The sequence below is a fragment of the Spermophilus citellus genome, assembly GCF_964194105.1.
Source record: "Spermophilus citellus genome assembly, chromosome: X".
In the NCBI taxonomy this organism is placed as follows: domain Eukaryota; kingdom Metazoa; phylum Chordata; class Mammalia; order Rodentia; family Sciuridae; genus Spermophilus; species Spermophilus citellus.
The window spans coordinates 105,539,832-105,563,988 of record NC_138190.1 but is presented as its reverse complement, the minus strand read 5'-3'; the positions used below and the strand labels follow the sequence as shown (position 1 = coordinate 105,563,988).

At 34.2% G+C, this 24,157-nt stretch overlaps 1 protein-coding gene across 2 annotated transcripts in view; it reads left to right on the top strand.

The window, feature by feature from the left end:
* Positions 1-24,157, top strand: part of NUP62CL (nucleoporin 62 C-terminal like) — an 82,007-nt gene that overhangs the window by 10,484 nt on the left and 47,366 nt on the right. For both annotated transcript variants that reach the window (XM_081276421.1, XM_081276422.1), the window contains one exon: positions 15,380-15,487. In XM_081276421.1, the coding sequence (XP_081132547.1) occupies positions 15,380-15,487 (108 nt within the window). The remainder of the gene's footprint in view (positions 1-15,379; positions 15,488-24,157) is intronic.

Genomic DNA, 24,157 nt, shown 5'->3' with positions numbered 1-24,157 from the left:
ATATTTGTGTATGAGTGTGTGTGTGTGTATGTGTGTGTGAGAGAGAGATTGCCTTTTTATGTCCTTTGCTCACATTTCTAATATGATGCTTATATTTTCTCCATTGATATTTAATTGCAATGCTTTAACCCTTTGATATTTGTATAAGCATTATTTTTAGAGTTTTATAAGTATCTAAAATATTATAACTTTTAAATTAAGAATTTATTCTGACATAATTGTAGATAATCTTACAGGTAAAAAATAATACACAGAGATCCCACATACCCTTTGGACTGTTTTTCTACTGGTATTATTTAGCATAATTATAGTACAGTATCACTACCAGGATATTAATATTTATAGAGTCAAAATATAGAATCTCTGTCACTACAAGGATCCCTCCTTCATTTTATCCTTTTATAGCAGCATCTACTTTTTTCTGTTCCACCCACTTTTTAACCTGGCAACCATTAATTTGATCTCCATTACTAAAATTGTCATTTCAAAAGTGTTATATAATAATTTTGATCCACAGCAATACACACATAAACACAAAGTTATGTGCATGAACCATACATTATATAATCTTTTGGGAATGATTTTTTTCAATCAGTGTAATTTTATGGAGATCCCCAGATTATTATGTGTATCAATCCTTTGTTTCTTTTTATTGCTGCATACCTTTGTGTGAAAGTACTACAAGTTGCTTAAGTATTTGCCAGTTGCCTTAGTCCATTTTGTGCTGCTGTAACAGAATATCTGGGACTGGGTAATTTTTTTGGAGTACTTGGGATCAAACCCACTTGCTATGTTAAGTGCTCTACCACTCAGCTACACACTCAATCCTTTTTATTTTCATTTTTTAAAAATTTTGAAACATGCTCTTATGAAGTTGTCCAGACTGACCTCAAATTTGCAATCCTCCTGCCCAAGCCTCCAAAGTAGCTGAGATTATAGGTGAGTGCTACTGCACCTGGCCCACACTACATAACTTATAATGAATTCATTTCCAGTAGTTCTGAAGGCTGGGAAGTCCAGGGGCCTACATCTGACCAGGGCCTTCATGCAGTATCATTCAGTGGCGGAAGGTATCATGTGGGCAAGAGGCAGGGTGCAAATTCACCCTTTCATAATGAACCCACTCCCATAAACATGATGTTAATAAATTCATGATAGCACCTTCATGATCTAATCACATCTTTAAGATTCTACCTCTTAACACTTTCACATTGGAGATAAATTTCTAACCCTTAAAATTTGGAGCACACATTCAAACTATGGCACCCATGGATGAATATTTGTATTGTTTCTACTTTTTGACTATTACAAATAAAGCTGAAGTATTTGTGTTCAGGTTTGGAGGTTGTTGTCTTTTGCTTTTTGGATTTTGGTGAACATAAATCTTCATTTTTCTGAGATGAATGCCTAGAATTGAAATTGCTAGATCATGTGTTAATTGAATATTCAGTTTTATAAGAAATTGCAGAATTGTTTCCAAGATTGGCTAGACCACTTTACATATGCACAGGCAATGTATATATGCTCCAGTTTCTCGCATCCTAGCTACCATTTGGTGTTATCACTATTTTTAAATTTTAGCCTCCTATAGATAATGATAACATATTGTGGTTTTAGTTTGCAATTTCCCTGATGGCTAATGATGGTGAACATCTTTTTCAGTGATAATTTCTCATCTGTATATCTTGTCTGTTTATGACTTTTTTCAGTAAGAAAAAAAGTATCCAAAATACCACTGTATTTTATGGGTCCTTTTTACATAGAGATTTGTGTAATGCAAGTTGATAATGATTATATAAAAAGTAGAAGTGCTGTTCCTGTAGGGTTTTTTCTAATGTTTAATTTTTATTTTATTGATTTTTAAAGAGTCAGCTCTAAAAATCAATCACATTTTTCGTATTTTTAAAATTTCATTGATCTCTGCTCTTTATTTTCTTTCTTACACTGCTTTGAGCCTTATTTTTGCTATTTCTTTTCTAGGTTCTTGATTTAGGAAGTTAGATTATTGATTGTACTTTTCTAATTTTGACATTTTTGCCATAATTTCACTATCAGCATTTTTAACTGAATCCCAGAATTTAAAAAAAAAATTTAAATTAAAAAAACATTTATTTTGGGGGCTGGGGATGTGGCTCAAGCGGTAGCGCGCTCACCTGGCATGCGTGCGGCCCAGGTTTGATCCTCAGCACCACATACAAACAAAGATGTTGTGTCTGCAGAAAACTAAAAAATAAATATTAAAATTCTCTCTCTCAAAAAAATATTTAAAAAAAATGTTTAAAAACATTTATTTTAATAGGCATAGTGTATATGAATGCATATATAGGTAAATATAAATTCATGTAAATATTCAAACTGTCAGAAAACACAGTTAAACAAAAAGTATAGAAAATGGCTATAATCTTATTTGCCTACTATTTTTAAACATCTTGGTAGGTACACTGCCTGGCTCTTGAAGATAAGTACATATACACGTATTCAGTAAACAGAATCACATACTCTTTCATGAGTCCCACAGATTTTAATATATTTTAATTTTCATTCAATTTTCTTTATTTTTAATTTCCCTTTAGTCTTCCACTTTGATCTGTCAGTTATTTAGTAGTATATTTGGTTTCCAAATGTTCAGAGATCTCCTTGTTTCCCTTTGGTTATTGATATGTAGTTGTAGTTGGAGAACACATCTTAATTCATTTAAATTTGTTGAGATTTGGTTTATGGCCCCAAATATGATCTATCTTGATATTTGTTTCATGAATGTGTTTGTATTTGTTAGGTAAAGTGTTTTATAAATGTCACTTAGATCCTGATGGTTAATGGTGTTTTTTCCCATTATAGTTGTACACAATGATGTAATTTTTTGTTATATAATCAGTCCTCAGTACTTCCCTTTCCTCCCTGCCTCCCACCCTTTGGTCCCTTTCCTCTACTGATCTCCCTTTGATCTTTACAATATCCATTTCCACCTTTCTTTTCCTTTTTATTCTCTAACTTCCACATATGAGAGAAAACCTGACCCTTGACCTTCTGAGTTTGACTTATTTCACTTAGCATGATAGTCTCTAGTTCTATCCATTTTCCTGCAAATGCCATAATTTCATTTTTCTTTATGGCTGAAAAAATAAAATTCCATTGTGTATATATACTACATTTTCACCAAATTTTCTTTATCATCAATGGTGTTTTTTGAGTTCTGGTGTATCTTCACTCTTTTTAATGACTAGTTGGTAACAGAGGTGTTGAAGGATCTTGTGTAATACTGAATTTACGAATTCTTTCTGTTTTATCACTTTTTGTTTCACGTATTTTGAAGTTCTGCCATTTGGTGAATAAACATTATTGCTAAAAATTATTAGAGAATTGGCCCATTTATCATTATGTACAATCTCCCTCTGTCTATGGTAATTTTCTTTGCTCTGAAGTTTACTTTATCTGGTAATAATATACCTCCTTTTACTGTCTTTTGATTAATGTTGCTTGGTATGTACTTTTTCATCTTTTTATTTTCAGTCTGCCCTTTGTATTTTTAGAATGAGTTTCATGTAGATAATATATAGTTGAGCAGAGTTTTTAAATCCCCTCTGCTAATCTCTGTTTTAATTGGTATGTATAGGCCAATTGCATATATTATAATTATTGCTATGATAGGGCTGAAGTCTGTGTCATCTTTAAAATTTCTTTGCTGTTTTTTTTTATTTCTTATTTCTCTATTTCCATTTCCTGGTTACTTGAACATTTTTTAAAATTCCATTTTCATTAATCTGTAGAACTTTTGAGACTATCTCTTTCTGTAGCTCTTTGAATAGTTGTGCTAGATATTATATATACATAATTTATCATGGTGTGTTTGAGTCGTTTTACCAATTTGAGTGAAGTGTAGGAACTTTTCCTCCCTATATGTTCCTTAACCCACCCACATTTGCAATATAATTCTTAAATATTTCGTTTACATAATAACTAGAAACACATCATACAGGGTTAATTTCTGCTTCATCCATAGGTGCTATAGTTTGTGTGCCCCAAATTTTAAGTGTTAGAAAATTTATCTCCAATGTGAAAGTGTTAAGAGGTAGAATCTTAAAGATGTGATTAGATCATGAGGTGCTATCATGAATTTATTAACATCATGTTTATGGGAGTGGGTTCATTATGAAAGGGTGAATTTGCACCCTGCCTCTTGCCCACATGATACCTTCCGCCACTGAATGATACTGCATGAAGGCCCTGGTCAGATGTAGGCCCCTGGACTTCCCAGCCTTCAGAACTACTGGAAATGAATTCATTATAAGTTATGTAGTGTGGGCCAGGTGCAGTAGCACTCACCTATAATCTCAGCTACTTTGGAGGCTTGGGCAGGAGGATTGCAAATTTGAGGTCAGTCTGGACAACTTCATAAGAGCATGTTTCAAAATTTTTAAAAAATGAAAATAAAAAGGATTGAGTGTGTAGCTGAGTGGTAGAGCACTTAACATAGCAAGTGGGTTTGATCCCAAGTACTCCAAAAAAATTTACCCAGTCCCAGATATTCTGTTACAGCAGCACAAAATGGACTAAGGGAATGGGCAAATGCTTCAGCAAACTGTAGTACATTCACACAATGGAATTGTATGCAGCAATAAAAAGAAATCAAGACAAAATAAAAAGAAATCCAGTTATATTCACCCCTATTTTTGTTCTTTATATTGTTGTTTCTTCCTTCCCAAGGTTCCAAGATTCTTTATTAATTTTCTTTCTGTTTACATAACTTTCTTTAGACATTGTTTTTGGGTGGCTTGCTGGGAACAAATTCTCTTGAGTTTTCCTTCATCTTTCAATGTCTTAATTTCTTTATTCCTGAAGGATGGTTTCACTAGGTATGGGTTGACAGTTATTTTAATACTTGAAAAGTATTGGACTACTTCCTTGTTTCCATAGTTTCTCATGAGAAATCTGTCATTCAAATAATGTTTCCTCTATAGATTGGATGTTATTTTTTTTCTTACTGCTTTCAAAAGTTTTTTTTTTTTTTGTATTTTCAGAAGTTTGTCATGTTTCTTTGTGTAGATTTATCAGATTTATCCTTTTTGGTCTTACTTTGCTTCTTGAATATGTTGGTTTATGTTTCTTGTTTAAAGTTTTCCATTATTATTTCTTTCAACCATATTTTAAGCCTTTCTAGATCCTGTTAGATCTTTTGTCATAGTCCCACAGGAACTTCTACTTTGTTATTTTTTTTTCAGTCTGGTTTTCTTTGTTTTCAAATTAGATAATTTCTATTATTATCTAGTTTACTGATTCTTATCTCTGTACCCTCTTTTCTGTCACTCAGTCCTTCTACTGACTTTGTATTTCAGTTAAAATTTTCAACTCTAATATTTCCTTTGGTTTTCTTAATATTCTCTGTTTCTTTGCTGGGCTTCTTTTTCTTTTTTGCTGAAGCTATTTTTTTTTTTTTTTGTACTGGGGATTAAACCCAGGTGCACTCAACCACTGAGCCACATCCCCTGCCATATTTTGTATTTTATTTAGAGACAGGGTCTCACTGAGTTGCTTAGTGCCTTGCTTTTGCTGAGGCTTGCTTTGAACTTAAGGTCCTCCTGCCTCAGCCTCCCGAGCCACTGGGATTACAGGTGTGCGCCACTGCACCTGGCAGAATGAGTAATTTTTGATTGAAACCTGGACTTATTTATATTGTGTTATGAAAGTCTGTGCCTGACAGTCTTTAGCTGAAATTATTTGACATTGCTCTGGTAGGAGAAGGGTGCTAGCTTGTTCCTGCAAGGTGAAATTAGAACTTCATTTTTCCTACTTGGCCACAGTGGATACCTGAGGTGAAGGTCTTCTAAATACTGCTAGGCATGGTGGAAATTCCTGCCCCCAGTGTGGTTTCTACTGACATGTAAGGACTAGGTTTATTAACTGCAGGAGGAAATTAAAAAAATACTTGGCTTTCTTTGATTCCCACCCTGGCTGGGCTATTGAGATGCCTTATTTCACGCTCAGAAGGGTACAAGTCTAGGCTTCCCATCTTGCTGCTTGACTGTATAGGTGGGTGTAGGACTGTGATGCTTGGAGTAGAGTGGGTTCCTACCTAAATATTTGTTATCTTGTTTGGCTCTGCCTTTCCTTATTCCTTGTCTACAGAGAGCAAGATTTTGTTGGAGACTGTTTTTGGTCTGTATGCATTGGCATTTCTAGGTTGCCAATCTATTTAACTCCAAACCTAGGAAATATGATGCAAAAAGGAAACTTAAAGAACTCAATATGATTCTCTTTCTTTAGTATTGAAATCCCTAGTGGGTTGCCTTCTCCTTTCTACCTCTCAGGGTCTTCTTATGATTGTTGTGTATATAATGTTAAAGGGTTTTAGTTGTATCTAGCAAGATAAAGGGAAAAAGGTACATGTACTGCATCTTCATGGAAATGGAGTTAAGATTTTAATTTTTATTTATTTTTTAGAGAGAGAGAGAGAGAGAGAGAGAGAGAGAGAATTTTTAATGTTTATTTTTTAGTTTTCAGCGGACACAACATCTTTGTTTGTATGTGGTGCTGAGGATCGAACCCGGGCCGCACGCATGCCAGGCGAGCATGCTACTGCTTGAGCCACATCCCCAGCCCAAGATTTTAATTTTTATATTGCCAATTTTTTTATTCATCTGAGCCCTTGTCCTGGGCTTATTTACATGGGCCTTTCACTTTAATATTCTAAATTCTTTTTTATGACTTATATTTTTAAGAGTGTTATTTTGCTGAATTACTAGTGAGTTGAACTATTGTATTAAATCGACATCATTTCCCTATTGATGACTCTATCCCTCATACACCAAATTATTATATATACTTGACTCTGTTTCTGGACTTCTTATTTTGTTCCATTTATCTGTCTTTTATTGTTCTAGTATCACTATTTTCATTATAGTAGCATGCCTTCTCCAAATTGTAGGGTAAGTCCACCTTCTCGAACCATTATGTTAAGAAAAATCTTGGCTATTTTCTTTGCTTAACAATTTATTTTATTTGTGTATTCTTGTTGTGCTTATATGACTAAATAGAGGAAATCATGATATCAAACTTTTTCTCTAGTGGTTGTCTACTAGAGGCAATTTTGTGTATCCCCATTCTTTCTCCCCAGCAAATATTTGGCCATGTCTGGAGAGATTTTGGGTCATCAAGACTGGGGAGGTGTTACTTACATGTATTTGGTACAGCCCAGGTATCCTGTTGAACATCCAATAATATATAAGATAGTCTTCTGCATCAAAGTATTATCTGGCCCAAAAGGTCAGTAGTGCCATATTGAGAAGCCCTAGTCTAGTCCTAGAGGAAAATAAGATTTTATATTTTAAATCTTTTCTATTTTAGAGTAAGACTCATTTAACTTAAGAGCAAATCATATTAAGTGGTATTCGCTTCCTTAGTTACCCCTGGATATGTGATTTAAGGTCAAGCCCTGAAATTATGCCAGTTCTGAGACAAATGATCAACATTTAAAATATGGGCATAAATCAAGTACAAATTTAATTAGAGATAGTGAAGGTTTCAGTAATACAGCCAGTTACAAAATAAATAATACAAAAATCAATAGCTTCTCTGTATTTAAGCAATAGTAGTTGGGAAACATAATGGAGAAAGGTCCCATTAACAATTTCAATCAAGATATGAAATGCCTAGAAATAAACTTTTAGAAATATGCATGACTTAAATGAAGAATTCCATAAAATTTTACTAAGGAATATAAAATAAGATGTGAATAATGATGAGACCCACTGAATGCAGATTCAGTAATACAAAAATATCCTTTATCTGCAATTTAATCTGTACATTTAATGCAATTCTTATAAAACCATAATGGGAATCTTTGGGGGGAATAAAAGGAGAGAAGGATCTGACAAGATTCTAAAGTTCAAACGGGGAAATAAATGCATGAGACTAGCTATCTCTTGTTTTTTAAGGAAAGAAATGATTGAGTCCTTTAGGAAAATATATGAAAATGTATGAATTTATTCTATTCCTGTAGAGTTAAAATGGTATGTAATGTAAAAATAAATGAATTCCGGGGCTACAATAATTGAAACTGTGTATGGAACAGGGATAGAAAGAAAAATCAGTGAAATATTTTAAAGTACAGAAACAAACCTGTGTTTAGGAAGGTGACATTTGAAATTCATGGAGGGAGAGGCTGGAATATTGAATATAGGAATTGCAATAGCGGGCTAATTGGATTTTTTTTAATTTTTATTTTTAGTTGTCAATGGACTTTATATGTGGTACTGAGAATCAAACCCAGTACCTCACACACTGTAAGCAAGTGTTCTACCACTGAGCCATACCTCATCCCCTAACTGGATTTTTGAGGAATATTTACTTAAAAGATTAATCAAAAGAAATTAGAGGTTAAAAAAATGGAACCAGGGGCTGGGGTTATGGCTCAGCGGTAGAGCACTCGCCTTGCAGTGCGAGGCCCTGGGTTTGATCCTCAGCACTACATAAAAATAAATAAATAAAATAAAGTTATTGTGTATAACTACAAAAAAATAAATATTTAAAAAAATGGAACCATAAATATTTTGAAAGCATAGGTGAATGTAAAAATATGTAAATAATATTTCAGGTTATGGAGAGGAACTTTATTTATATATAATTTTTAAATAATATAGTCAAATAATTCGAAAATAAAACTATAAATGTTATCAATAGATATACTGTCCCCCATCTTTACTATACTGCACCTGTACCCTTTCTACATTCAGTTAATGACTGCAATTGTATATATACTTCCATAACTACTTCTTGGATTTATTAGCAAATAAATACATATCCTTAGGCCTCTACCTTTTTTGAAATAAATTATATACTCTACACAATATTATTTTATTTATCTTAATTTTTAAACTTAAATTTTATATTACACTTATTTGAAAGTTTTGCAGTTTTTCACATCAGTTAGTACATAGAGAGATTCCTCAGTATTTTCCATAGTATCATGGCATTCTGTAATCTCGAAGTATAGTAATTTTCATATCCAGTTCCTTGACAATGAGAATTTGAGTTGCTTGCTCTATTGCTAATACAAATAGCAATGTAATGGTTATAATTTTCATGTCATTTTTCAGGTATACAAGCACATCATATATGCGTATAATTTTATTTTATTTTTTGATTGAACACGGGGGCACTCGACCACTGAGCCACATCCCCAGCCCTATTTTGTACTTTATTTAGAGACAGGGTCTCATTGAATTGCTTAATACCTTGCTTTTGCTAAGGCTGGCTTTGAACTGGTGATCCTCCCGCCTCAGCCTCCTGAGCTGCTGGGATTACAAGTGTACACCACTGTGCTGAGCTTAAATGTATACATTTTTTATTATGGTAAAATATACATAGCAAATTTGATCATTTTAAAAAAATATTTTTAGCTGTAGATGGACACAATATCTTTATTTTACTTATTTTTACATGGTGCTGAGGATCAAACTGAGTGCCTCAAACATGCTAGGCAAGTGCTCTTCCACTGAGCCACAACCCCGGCCCTTATTTTAATAATTTTAAGTGTATAGTTCTGTGGAATAAAGTACATTATTTATGGATTAATTTCCAGAGGAAGTATTTACGGGTTTAAAGAAAAGGTGAGTTTGTAATTTTTAAAACTTTGGCTACTTGCTTTTGACAGGAGTTGTACCAATTTACACTCCCATTAGGAACCTGTGAGGCTTCTTGTTTCTTCAGGGACCTTATCAGAATGTGTTACTAGCTTTCAACTTCTTTTCATCAGTTAAGTGAAAAGTGTTCTCAATGTAGTTATAATTCCCAGTATTCTTTTAAAATGATATTGAACACTTTTCACATGTTTAAGTGGGAATGTATTTTAAAACATGGTAGGAAGACAGACCATAAAGGAAAAAGTGATGAAAATTTGGCTACATATAAAGTAAAAATAAAATTAAAGATCAAAGACAAACTGGGGTAGGGGAGTTTTTATACCATAGGGCAAAATAAATAGCATTGTTATATACTCTTAATAAAATCAGTAATAAGCAGCTAGTATTTTCTAATACGAAAATGAGCAGATGACATGAATAGGCATTTACAAATGAAGACATTAAAGTGGCTGTTAAGCCTGTAAGAAAAATTCAGCCTCAACAGTAGGTAATGATTTTTAAATATCAATATGTTTCCTGTAAAACTGGTTATTTATTTAAAACTGTACATGTGGTTCTCCTCCTAAGAGAAACATAGAGATACTCCATTGCGCACATTTTAAGTAGTTGGAAATACATGGTTAAGTTCCCAGTTCCTTCCTATCATCTGCTCCCTACCCACTTCACTCCCAGCAGACCTAAATGTTTTTGGATAGCAGAATCTTAGATTATATGTTGCCATGACTTGCTCTACATCTGGATGCAGAGTAATAATGGATGCAAGTACAGTTACTTATTAAATACCTTTTCCTTTTAGAGGGGAGATAGAATATCAGTAATTACTTGTTAGATTCTAGAAAAAGTTGGTTCAATTCTGCAGAAACATTTATCGAACACTTACTACCATGTGCCATGTACTGTGATCTATACTGAGTATGAAAAGATAGTAATTTTGTTTTTAAGTAATTCATTAATCTTATTTATGTCTTTATGCACTTAATAAGCCCCCCACCTTTTGGGAGCCAGGATTGAACTCAGGGGCACTCAACTACTGAGCCACATCCCCAGACCTATGATGTATTTTTTAGTTTTTTAGTCAGGATCTCACTGATTTGCTTGCTATTGCTGAGGCTGGCTTTGAACTCACAGTCCTCCTGCCTCAGCCTCCCAATATGCTGGGATTACAGTTGTGTGCCACTCCGCCCAGCTCCAGCCCTTATTTGTTTTGTACTTTTCTTTTGAAATTTTAAAGCAAGAGGCAGAAAATCTATTTTCTGAAAATTTATTCTTGACTTCTGTTTATTTTGTGTTACTAGAGATAGAAGCCCATCTGAGCTGTATCCCCAGCGTTTTGATTCTGTTTTGAGTAATGTTTGTGTTAAATTGCCCAGGTTGACCTTGAACTTGTGATCCTCTATTCTCAGCCTCCTGAGTAGCTGGAATTACAAATGTGCACCACCATCTCTGGCCTGTATTATTTTTTAATCAGAGTTTTGGCATGACACAACTTGCATTCCTCAGAGTTCACTCATTTAAAATAAATAATTCATCAAATTTTAGTATATTCTAAGTTTGCAACCATCAATATAGTCAATGTTAGAACATTTTCATAATCCCCCAAAGAAACTCCATACCTATTAATAATTACTGCCCATTCCTCTCTCTCCTCATAGTCCCTGGCAACCACTAATCTGCCTTCTGACTCTATAGATTTCCCAATTGTGGATATTTCATTTAAATGGAATCTTAAATTATTTGGTCTTTTGTGGCTAGTTTCTTTTAATAAGCATAATATTTTCAAGGCTTATCAATGAATCAGTACTTATTCCCTCCCCCCTATTTCTTTTCTATTGGGGATTTAACCTGTTGGCGCTTAACCACTGAGCCATATCTCCCAGCCCTTTTTATTTGTTTTGAGGCAGGGGCTCACTAAGTTGCTTAGGGCCTTGCTTTGAATTTGCAATCCTCCTGCTCCAGTCTCCCAAGTCTCTGGAGCATGTGCCACCATGCCCAGCTTTCTTTGCCTTTTTTAAAAAAAATATTTTTAGTTGTAGATGGACACAATACCTTTTTTAAATTTATTTTTATGTGGTGCTGAGGATCGAACCCAGTGCCTCATACGTGCTAGGCAAGTGCTCTACTACTGAGCTACAACCCCAGCCCCTTCTTTTCCTTTTGATGGCAAATAAGATTCCATTATATGGATATACCATATTGTAGTCATACACCATCAGTTGATAGAAATTTGGATTATTTCTATTGTCTTTTAAGTCTATTATGGATAATGTTGCTATGAATATTGTGTATACATTTTTATGTGAGTATATATTTCATTCTTGGGTATATATATAAGTGGAACCCTTTGAGGAAATGTCCAACAGTTGTCCGGAGAAGTTATACCATTTTATATTCCAAGAGTAGTGTGAGGTTTCTAATTTCTCTACATGCTAACCAGCAGTTCATATGCATGCTAACCATGCATATGAAGCAATATCTCTATGTGGCTTTGATTTACAATTCTGTAATAACTAATGACATTGAGCATATTTTCATGTGCTCATTGACTATTTTTATCAGCAATTTTTCATCTTTCTGACCATTCTTTTGTAGTCACATTTCCCTCTGACCATAACCTGGAAAGGTTTCATGTCATTAGATTTTTGTCACCTGGATAATCCAAGACAATCTCAAGATATTTAACCTTAACCCCGTTTTTATAAGTCCTTTTTGTTAAATAAGGTCATATATTCACGTGTCCTGAGAATTAGAATGTGGCCATCTTTAGGAACCACATCTGTCTACCATACTGTATTAACAATGCTAATACTTCTTTTGATCCCAAAACATGAGGTTTTCTCATTTACTAGGATATCTTTAATTTCTTTCAATGATGTTTTATATTTTTGTGTATAAGTTTTATAATTCTTTTGTTAACTTTATTTTAAACATTATATTTTTTAAGCAATCATAAAAGGAATTATATTCTTAATTTAATTTTGGATTATTCATTGATATAATATAGAAATGTAATTTTTTATGTTGATCTTATGTACTTGTTCTTGTTGAACTTGTTTATTTTTCTAATAGATTTTCTTGGAATTTTCTGTATTCATGACCACATTATCTATGAATATAGTTTTACTTTTTCCTTTTCAATCTGGATTCCTTATTTATTTTTCTGCCTAATGGTCTTGGTTAGAATTTCAAGTATACTATTGAATTGAAGTGGTATAAGTTTTTTTTGTTCCTGATGGTAGTAGAAGTATTCAGTCTCTTACCATTAAGTATGATACTTATTAATGCTCATTAATGTTCATTAATGCTCTTTATCATGTTGAAGAAGTTCCCTTCTCTTCCTAGTTTGTTGGGGGTTTTATCATGAAAGGTATTGGATTTTTGTCAAATGCTATTTCTACTTCTTTTGAACTAATGTGTTTTTATAACAGCATAATTGAGATGTAATTCACATCTTAAAATTCACCCTTTGAAGGTGTACGATTCAGTGGTTTTTAATATAGGCACAGAGTGTATAGCCATCACCACTATGATTTGAGAACATTTTCATTACCCCAAAAAGAAACCCTATACCTATTAGCTGTCACTCCCCATTACTCCCTCCTTCAGCCCCTGACAACCACTAATAACTTTCTGTCTATGGATTTGCCCACTCTGGATATTCCTTATAAATAGACTCATGTAATATGTGACCTTTTGTGTTTGGTTCTTCCATTTAGTATATTATTTCCAAAATTTATCCATGTTGTAGCATTTATCAGTACTTAATTCTTCCGAGTGCAGGCCAGATCTTTTCAAGCTTCCTTAGTCTCTGGTTATCTCTGATAAATTAAGCCTAAATTTATGCTTTTTTTTTTTTTTGGTAGTAGGGATTGAACCCAAAGGTGCTTAACAACTGAGCCAAATCCCCAGCTGGTTTTATATTTTATATAGAGATAGTATCTCAATGAGTTGCTCAGGGACTTGCTAAGTTGCTGAGGCTGGGCTTGAACTCCTGATCCTCCTGCCTCAGCCTCCCAAGCTGCTGGGATTACAGGCATGTACCACTGTGCCTGGCTAATTCATGCTGTCTTGAAGCTACTTGTCTCTTAATTACTTACCACCAATGCTTCATTTTTTAAAAAATATTTTTTTAGTTGTTGATGGACCTTTCTTTTCTTTTCTTTCTTTTCTTTCTTTCATTTGCTGAGAATTGAACCTGGTGCCTCACATGTGCTAGACAAACTCTCTACCACTGAGCTACAACTCCAGCCTCCAATTCTTCATTTTTTTAAAAAGAGAAACCTTCAGTTTGAACTTCTTCACATTGTTTTTCAAATAAATCATTTCTTTTGGGGCTAGCTTAGGAGCTCCCACTGGGCAAAATCTTTGAGCCAGTGCTTTGGATGCTAGGCAGTGGTAATAAATAGCTAGTGGTTTTCTTGCATACCTCTTCACATATGGGACTTAGCCCTACAAGTGAGCTTGGGTGAAGTACTAGTGTGAAGGGCCATTGGGGCCCCAGGATTCTAAGCCCTCTGTGCCTGGGGTAGAGCCACTGCCCTATGAGTGGAGGCTGGTTAAAGGAAGTGCCCCCACCGAACTCTTGGCTTTGCTTACTGAGAATTTTATACCCTCAGTTCTTTGTTGGAGGTGATAAGAGTGCTAGCTGCTTATCTCTCTCATTGAGATATTATATCTCCTGATTGAGAGCTGGGGCAGAGAGAGTCTAGTATTCTTGGCCACTCTTACCAGAAGTACATATTAAGGTAAGCAAAAGGATGGGGGAATGAAAGGAGTGGATTGTGGCTCCTATGCCATGGACTCACTGTTACATTACTGAGTTTCAGCAGATTTTCTTGAATAAATGGTTTTTTGTTTGCTCTTTGCCCTCAGGACAATTTCCAGAAGTTTCCAATTAAAAAAATATGTTTTGGGGCTGGGGTTGTGGCTCAGTGGTAGAGAACTTGTCTAGCATGTGTGAGGCACTGACTTTGATACCCAGCACCACATAAAAATAAACAAATAAAATGAAGGTATTGTGTCCATCTACAACCAAAGAAAATATGTTTTTTCCTGTTAAGGATATTTCACTGGGGAACAAACAGTTCCACAGGACTTCTGCTGCAGTTCTGGGAATGTATCCCTCTATTATGTCAAGTTTTTCAGTAAAGTAGAAATTGGGTTTTAAAAAATATTTTTAGTTGTAGATAGACAAAATACCTTTATTCAATTTATTTTTTATGTGCTACTGAGGATTGAATCTAGTACCTTAAACATGCTAGGCAAGTGTTCTACCCCTAGAATTTTTTTTTTGAAGGTGCTAGAAGGTTGTCTACACTATTTTTAAATCTGTGTCTACCTTTTTTTTTTTTTTTGAACCTGGAATTGAGCTCAGGGGTACTCGACCACTGAGGGACATCCCCATCCCTATTTTGTATTTTTATATAGAGACAGGGTCTCACTGAGTTGCTTAGCACCTCACTTTTGCTGAGGCTGGCTTTGAACTCGAGATCCTCCTGCCTCAGCCTCTGAGCCGCTGGGATTATAGGTGTTTACCACCACGCCTGGCTTAAATCTGGCTTTCACTATTTTAAAATATTTATTTATTAGGTTTGGGGTTACATGCTTTTCCTTGCTTTATTTTTGTTTTTATTTCTCCATATAAATGAATCTTGTTATAATGGGGTTTGATTCTTTTTTGGGGGGGGTTGATTCTTGAGAAATAAGTTTAGTGACATTTTTCTGCTTGCTACTTTGATTTTTAGGTTTGACTCTACCATCTACTACTGTCACCACTACTGCTAATTCAAGCACCATGCTGTTTACTTCAGTATCAAATGCTTTTCCATCTACAGCAGCCTCAGAGCTCTCATGTAAGTTATATTTATTCCAAAGATAATGCTATTATTTCCCATGAGGCCACTTAATTTGCCAATATAAGCATTGGATCTATATGAATCTCCTGCATCTCGAAAAATATTATGTTTGAACCCATTTAAGATTGTTGATATCAATAGTAGCTTTGCTTAGTGCCTAATTGTCATGGCTTTAGCTTAAGTTATTTTTAAGTTAGTATGTTTATTTTATCTTAAAATGTGGTAAATTTAAGCATCTGGTTCATTAACACTGAGGTTTTGAAGGAGCTTCTGGAAGTTATTAAGAGTAGGAGTTTTTCTAAGTGTGTCTAAAAGAAAGAAGTCCTTATTATCTAGGTGAAGAAGATAAAAAGTAAGGAAAAAGTTTTGGAGCCTTGCTATAGTTGTATTCTTCTGAATAGTCTAGGTTGTGGTCCTTAATATTGTATCTGTCAGAAGTGGAACACCACAAAGGACAACCTGTAGTTTTGGGTCTGATTGACACTGTGGGATATCTCATGACCTCTCCTTCTAAAGAGGAATATTCAAGTGATTTGAGCTGGGAAGTGGGATGATAATTATCTTGTAACCCTAACTTCTTTTGAACATCTTTCATTAGTAGCATAATGGTAGGGCTAGGGTTGTGGCTCAGTGGTAGAGTGCTCACCAGGCATGTGTGAGGCACTGGGTTCAGTTCTCAGCACCACATTAAATAAATAAGTAAAATAAAGGTATTATGTCCATCTACAACTAAAAAATATTTTAAAAACTAGAGTAATAGTAAATGTTGAAAATATTGAATTCTATGTATATCTTAGGTACTTTCTTCTTAATATGCTATAAATTGACTGTGCTTTTGAGGTGTCTTCTTCACAGTGCCATGGTTTCCATCACTAAACTTTGTTGTATTGTAATCGTAGCTGTAATATGGTCCCCCCCAAAGCCCTGTGATAGCAAGATTGTTACTATTCCTGGGACTTAAACTTGCCAAGACATTAAGCATGAAGTGCAGTATACAGTCCTCATCCACTTGTGTAGCTGGCATAGGTAAACATTCATTAAAATTGTTGGTTACCATGTGAGTAGTGTTTTCTACCAAGTAGACTTCTATTTTGTGACATGACTGCAATTCTGGAATCCTTCTGATATATGTAAGCAACATCTTTCTCAACAATAATAGATTTAATGAATGTGATTTGATGAATTTGATCATGTCTGAGGCTTGAATTAATTCCAGTTTCAAAGATGGTAACTCTGACTTTTTTAAAATATATATTTTTAGTTGTTGATGGACATTTATTATTTATTTACACAATGCCTTTATTTTTTTTTTTTAATGTAGTGCTGAGAATTGAACCTGGGTCCCGCCTGTGCTAAGTGAGCACTCTACTGCTGAGCCACAATCCCAGCCCTATTTATGTATTTTTATGTGGTGCTGAGAATCAAACCCAGTACCTTATACATGCTAGGCGAGTGCTCTACCACTGAGCCTCAGCCCCAGCCCTTACTCTCTTTTGATTGGCTTTTTGTTCCTGCCTGCCTCTAATGTCCTTGCTTACAAAATGAAAAGATATGTGGATCATACTATCTTTCAATTGCCTTTAATGAGTTATCCCTTACACATTTTAAAATTAACTTATTTATTTTAAGTATAAAATTCAGTGATTTTTAGTAAGTTTGACAAATTGTGTACCCATCACTATATTTAGTTTTAGAATATTCCATTCATCTCAATGAGATCCCCAGCTATAGATAACAACTATTTTATTCTATTTTATATCTCCATAGATTTGTCTTTTCTGGAATTTCATATAAATGGATTTGACCATGATTTTTTGAAATTTAACCTACATTTTCTAAAGGACTCTTGAGGTGAAGAAGACTCTATAAATTCTTGTTTTGATTAAAAGGGCAATTGTTAATATTATGTTCTCTGCAGTTGGTGCTCCAAAAACTTTGGCTAGAATACTTGGTATAACTTTGGGATTTGGATTAAAATTCCCTGGAGCAGGTAGACCAGCTCCTACTCTTTCTAGTAAGATTTTAGAATTATTGGGATGTGTTGGGACACTCACTGGAATGTACTACATAACAAATAGTAAGTAAATTATAGTACTAAAGCACCTGGAGCTGTCAAAGTGTGTTTTGACTATCTTATCAGAATATCCAAATAGTATACCAACATAGATGATTGCCAAAGAGTAGAATGAGACAGCTGATATCAGTATAGTGCTTTTTTGGCCATCTGTTCATGAACAAAGAAATAATATCATTGATATCCTAATTTGTTCATTACACATAATACATGTATTGAATAATCATGCCATATCCAATAAATATGCATAACATTATGTGTCAATTAAAAATAAATAATTAGGTCTGAGAATGTAGCTCAGTGGTAGAGCACTTGCCCAGCATGTGTTTGGTCCTGGGTTTGATCCCTAGCACTATAAAAAATAATTAAAATTTATATACTCTTTTGAGAGATGACCACACTCAAAATTGTTATCAAATTGTGGTCAACATTTTTTTTAGAGAGAGAGAGAATTTTTAATATTTTTTTTTAGTTTTTGGCGGGCACAACATCTTTGTATGTGGTGCTGAGGATTGTACGTGGGCCGCCCGCATGCCAGGCAAGCACGCTACTGCTTGAGCCACATCCCCAGCCCAACATTTTTTAAACCTAAGAATTTTTATTGTTATTAATGTTTAACTTCTTGGACTAATAGAAATTATTATTTTTTTCCTAAATGTAAGTTAAGTTTTTCACATCTATTAAGGTCAGCCCTCTCCTAAAATTGATCCCAAACCTGTTCTAATTTTTTTTTTTTCTTTCAGCAAGGACCTAGTTACATTGTAGATGAAAGAAAACTTGGTTAGTCATTGCTTGTAGCTATTGTGAGCTGGCCATTTAAACCTTCCATTTAAGTTAGACTTCATTTTAGGAAACTTTTTTTTTTTTTTAAGTTTACTTAGGGCTGGAATGAATCGTCAAACCTGGCATGAATTAAAGTCAACTCCTTTTAAGCCTAAAATAATTATTCCTAAACAGAGATGTATATCATCTCCTTATGTCCTCTTACAGGATTAGTACTTGCTTAGTTTCTACCAGATAGTAGCCTTACTGGCCAACCATTGAGAGTTATAAATGATGTGTTGTGATAACTTTACAAGTTACCATATTTTAAAAACATGTAATGCATACTCTCCTCCTAAAAAATACTGAAAAAAAGAACTTATTCTTTCATTTATGGAATGAGTCATTAAAACATGAATTGTATGGGCTGGGGATGTGGCTCAAGCGGTAGCGCGCTCGCCTGGCATGCGTGCGGCCCGGGTTCGATCCTCAGCACCACATACCAACAAAGATGTTGTGTCCGCCGAGAACTAAAAAAAATAAATATTAAAAAAAAAATTCTCTCTCACTCTCTCTCCTCTCTCACTCTCTCTTTAAAAAAAAAAAAAAAAAAAAAAAAAAAAAAAAAAAACATGAATTGTAAAGACAAAAATATGAATTGGAAAGCTCCTTGGTGACTCTTGTCACAACCTATCTTTTATGTATCTAAGTATCAAATTCCTTCCTGCAAACTGATATTTTTGGGACTAACCCAATCCTCAGCACTATTCTATTTACACTGCCATATGTACCTACACTGCTCCTCATCAGGTATGTCTCAACTTGACACCCTCAGCCGAGAGTCCCTCCCCCACTTAACCTTTCCTTCCCACCAAGTGTATTACTTTTTCAGAGATTTCATCTTACAAACCAGCATTGCACAACAGCTTTCAAGTGCCTGTATCTGTAGACTTACAGGTCTTTGGGATTACACTCTGGTCTAAGTATAATCATAGAGTTTTAAGAGAAGATTGTTCTTTTTTTTTTTTTTTAAAGAGAGAGTGAGAGAGGAGAGAGAGAGAGAATTTTTAATATTTATTTTTTTTTTAGTTCTTGGCCGACACAACATCTTTGTTGGTATGTGGTGCTGAGGATCGAACCCGGGCCGCACACATGCCAGGCGAGCGCGCTACCGCTTGAGCCACATCCCCAGCCCCGAGAAGATTGTTCTTTAAAAAATATTTTTAGTTGTAGATGGACACAATACCTTTATTTTATTTTTTTATTTTTACATGTTGATAAGGATCAAACCCATTGTCTCACAAATGCAAGGCAAGTGCTCCACCACTGAGCTACAACCCCAGCTCAAGAAGCTTGTTGTTTTTTTAATAGATAATTGAGAAATTTTATTTTATATGAAAACATTTACATTTGGAAAACTAATTTTTATTGGTTATTTTTAGTTATACATGACAGTAGAAGCCATTTTGATATAATTATGCAAACATGGAATATTATCTTATTCTAATTAGGACCCCATTCTTGTGGATGTACACACAATGTTGGGGATTCACTATAGTGTATTCATATGTGTACATAAGAAAATTATGTCAGATATATTCAAGTGCCTTTCCTTTCCCTATCCCTACTCCATTCTCTTCATTCGCTTTTGTCCAATTTACTTATTCTTTCCCCTGCTACACACTTATTGTGGGTTAGCTTCCATATATCAGTGAAAATATTCAGCCTTTGGCTTTTGGGGACTGGCTTATTTCATTTAGTGTGATAGTCTCCAGATCTATCCATTTACTGGGCAAATGTCATAATGTCATTCTTCTTTATGACTGAGTAATATTCCATTGTGTATATGGCTGAATAATATTTCATGTGTATATATATCATTTTTTCTTTATCATTCATCTGTTGAAGGCTACCTAGGTTGGTTCCATATCTTAACTATTATGAATTGAGATGTTGTAAACATTGATATGGCTGTGCCACTATAATTTGCTGATTTTAAGTCCTTGGGTATATACCAAGGAGTGGGATAACTGGTTCAAATGGTGGTTCCATTCCAAGTCTTCTGAGGAATCTCCATACTGCCTTTCATAGTGGGTGCACCAATTTTCAGCAATGTGTAAGTCAATATTTTCCCCCTATCTTCCCCAGCGTTGTTACTTGTATTCTTGATAATTGCCATTCTTACTGAAGTGAAATGGAATCTCAGTATAGTTTTTTTAAAAAATAAATGACAACAGAATGAATTATAGTTAATATTACATGTATGGAGCACAATTTTTCATATCTCTGTTTGTATATAATGTATATTCACACTGATTTGTGTCTTCATACATGTACTTTCTCCTTATATTAGAGAAAACATTTGGCATCTAATTTTTTTGGATTGGCTAACTTCACTTAGCATTATCTTCTCTAACTCCATCCATTTACCTGCAAATGCCATAATTTTATTCTCTTTTATTGCTGAGTGATATTCTATTGTGTATATATACCACATTTTTTTATCCATTAATCTACTGAAGGGACCTGGTTTGGTTCCACAGTTTAGATATTGTGAATTGTGCTGCTATAAACATTGATGTGGCTGTGTCCCTGTAGTATGTTCTTTTTAAGTCCTTTGGGTATGAATCAAGGAGAGGGACATCTGGGTCAAATGGTGGTTCCATTCCCAGTTTTCCAAGGAATTTTGCAGTCCCACCAGCAGTGTATGAGTGTACCTTTTTCCCCATATCCTTGCTAACACTTATTGTTGTTTGTCTTCATAATAGCTGCCATTCTGACTGGAGTGAGATGAAATCTTAGAGTAGTTTTGATTTGCATTTCTCTAATTGCTAGAGATGAAATTGCTATAGATGTTGAACATTCTTTCATGTATTTGTTGACCAATTATATTTCTTCTTCTGTGAAGTATGGGTTCAGTTCCTTTGCCATTTATTGATTGGGTTATTTGTTTTTTTGATGTTAAGTTTTTTGAGTTCTTTATATATCCTGGGAAATTAATGCCCTATCTGTAGGCTTTCTCTTCACATTCATGATTGTTTCTTCTACTGTGAAGAAGCTTTTTAGTTTGATGCCATTCCATTTGTTGATTATTGATTGTACTTTGAGTCTTGTTAAGGAATTAAGAACCTAAATTGATCTTCTAGTCTGTACAGGGTTTCTGGTCTAATGTGTAGGTCTTTGGTGCACTTGGGGTTGAGTTTCATGCAGGGTGAGAGAGAGGAGTTAAATTTCATTCTACTACATATAGATTTCCAGTTTTCCCAGCACCGTTTGTTGAAGAGGCTACCTTCTCCAATGTATGTTTTTGGTGCCTTTGTCTAATATGAGGAGGACTGTATTTATGTGGGTTTTTTTCTGTGTCTTCCATCCTGTTCCATTGGCCTTCTTACCGGTTTTGGTGCCAATACCATTCTGTTTTTGTTACTATAGCTCTGTTAGTATAACTTAACATCTGGTATTATGATGCTTCCTGGTTTGCTTTTCTCACTTAAGGATTGCTTTGGCTAATCTGGGCCTCTTATTTTCCCCAATGAATTTCATGACTGCTTTTTCTAGAATGTTGTTGGCGTTTTGTTGGGAGTTGCATTGAATGCATATAGCACTTTTGGTACTATGGCCATTTTGACAATATTAATTCTGCCTATCCAAGAGTATGGGAGATCTTTGTATCTTCTAAGGTCTTCCTCAATTTCTTTCTTTAGTGTTCTATAGTTTTCATCATATAGGTCCCTCACCTCTTTTGTTAGATTGATATTATTATTATTATTATTATTATTATTATTATTATTATTATTATTAGGATTGAATCCAGGGCCTTGTGTATGTGAGGCAAACACTGTACCAACTGAGCTATATTCCTAGCCTATTTTATTATTTTTTGAAGCTATTGTGAATGGGTGGTTTCTCTGATTTTCTCTTTCAGCTGATTCGTTGTTGGAGTATAGGAGCACAATTGATGTATGGGTGTTAATTTTATATGCTGCTACTTTGCTGAATTCACTTATGAGTTCTCGAAGTTTTCTGGTGGAGTTTTTGGGCCTTCTAAATGTAGAATCAGGGGCTGGGGTTATAGCTTAGTGGTAGAGCACTTGCTTTGCATGTGTGAGGCACTGGACTCGATCCTTAGCACCACATAAAAATAAAGATATTGTGTCCATCTACAACTAAAAAATATTTAAAAATAAATATAGAATCATATCCCCAGCAAACAGAGATAGTTTGAGCTCTTGTTTTCCTATTTGTATTCATTTAATTTCTTTCATCTGTCTAATTGCTCTGGCTAGATTTTCAAGGACTTGGTGAAAGTGGGCATCCCTGTCTTGTTCCTGTTTTTAGAGGGAATGCTTTCAGTTTTTCTCCATTTAGAATGATGGTGGCCTTGGTTATTGTCATATATGGCTTTTACAATATTGAGATATGTTCCTTCTATTCCTAGTTTTTCTAGTGTTTTAAATATGAATGAATGTTGTAATTTGTCAAATGCTTTTTGTGTTATCTATTGAGATAAACCTGTGATTTTGTCTTTAAGCCTATTTATGTGATGTATTACATTTATTTATTTCTATATGTTCAACTAGCCTTGCATCCTTGGGATGAAACCCATGTGATCATGAAGCGCTATCTTTTTAATGTGTTTTTGTATGTGATTCGCCAGTATTAAGAATTTTTGTATCTGTGTTTATCTGGGATGTTGGACTGAAGTTTTATTTCCTTGATGAGTCCTTGTCCAGTTTTGGTATCAGGGTAATACTAGCTTCATAGATTATGCTTGGAAGAGTTCCTTCCTTTTCTATTTTATGGAATAATTTGAAGAGGATTGGTATTAGTTCTTCTTTAAAGGTCTGGTAGATCTCTACTGAGAATCCATCCTGGGCTTTTCATTGTTGGTAGGCTTTTGATGGCTTCTTCAATTTTTTTACTTGAAACTGGTCTGTTTAAATTTTCTATATCCTCCTGATTCAATTTGGGTGTGTCATATATCTCTAGGAATTTGTCAGTGTCTTCAAGATTTTCTGAAATTGGTCTGTTTAAGTTTTCTATATCCTCCTGATTCAATTTGAGTGTGTCATATATCTCTAGGAATTTGTCAATGTCTTCAAGATTTTCTAGCTTATTGGAGTATAAATTTTCAAAATATTTCTGATTATCCTATTTCAATAGTGTTTGTGGTGATATTTCCTTTTTCATCACAAATTTTAATAATTTGAGTTTTTCTCTTGGTTAGCTTGGCTAAGGGTTTATCAATTTTATTTATTTTTTTCAAATAACTAACTTGTTTCATCGATTTTTTTCATTGTTGTAAAATCTCAATTTCATTGATTTCGGCTCTGATTTTAATTATTTCCTATCTTCTATTGATTTTGGTGTTGAATTATTTTTCTCTTTTTCTAGGGTCTTGGGATATAATGGTAGATTATTTATTTGGTACCTTTCTGTTCTTTTAATGTATGAGCTTAATGATGAACTTTCCTCTTAGAACCACCTTCATAGTGTCCCATAGATTTTTCTATGTTGTATCCCTGTTCTCATTAACTTCTAAGCATTTTTTCATTTCACCCTGATTTCTTCTCCTATCCATTTATCATTTAATAGTGAATCATTTAGTATCCAGCTTAGAGCAGTTTCTGTTTTTTATCTTATTGTTGATTTTTAATTTTATCACATTATGATCTGGTAGAATACAGAGTATTAACTCTTGCTTTATGGCCCAAGACATGTTCTGTTTTAGAAAATGTTCCATGTGCTGCTGAGAAGAAAGTGTATTCAGTCATTGATGGATAAATAATGCTATATATGCCTGTTAAGTCTAAATTATTAATTGTAATTTT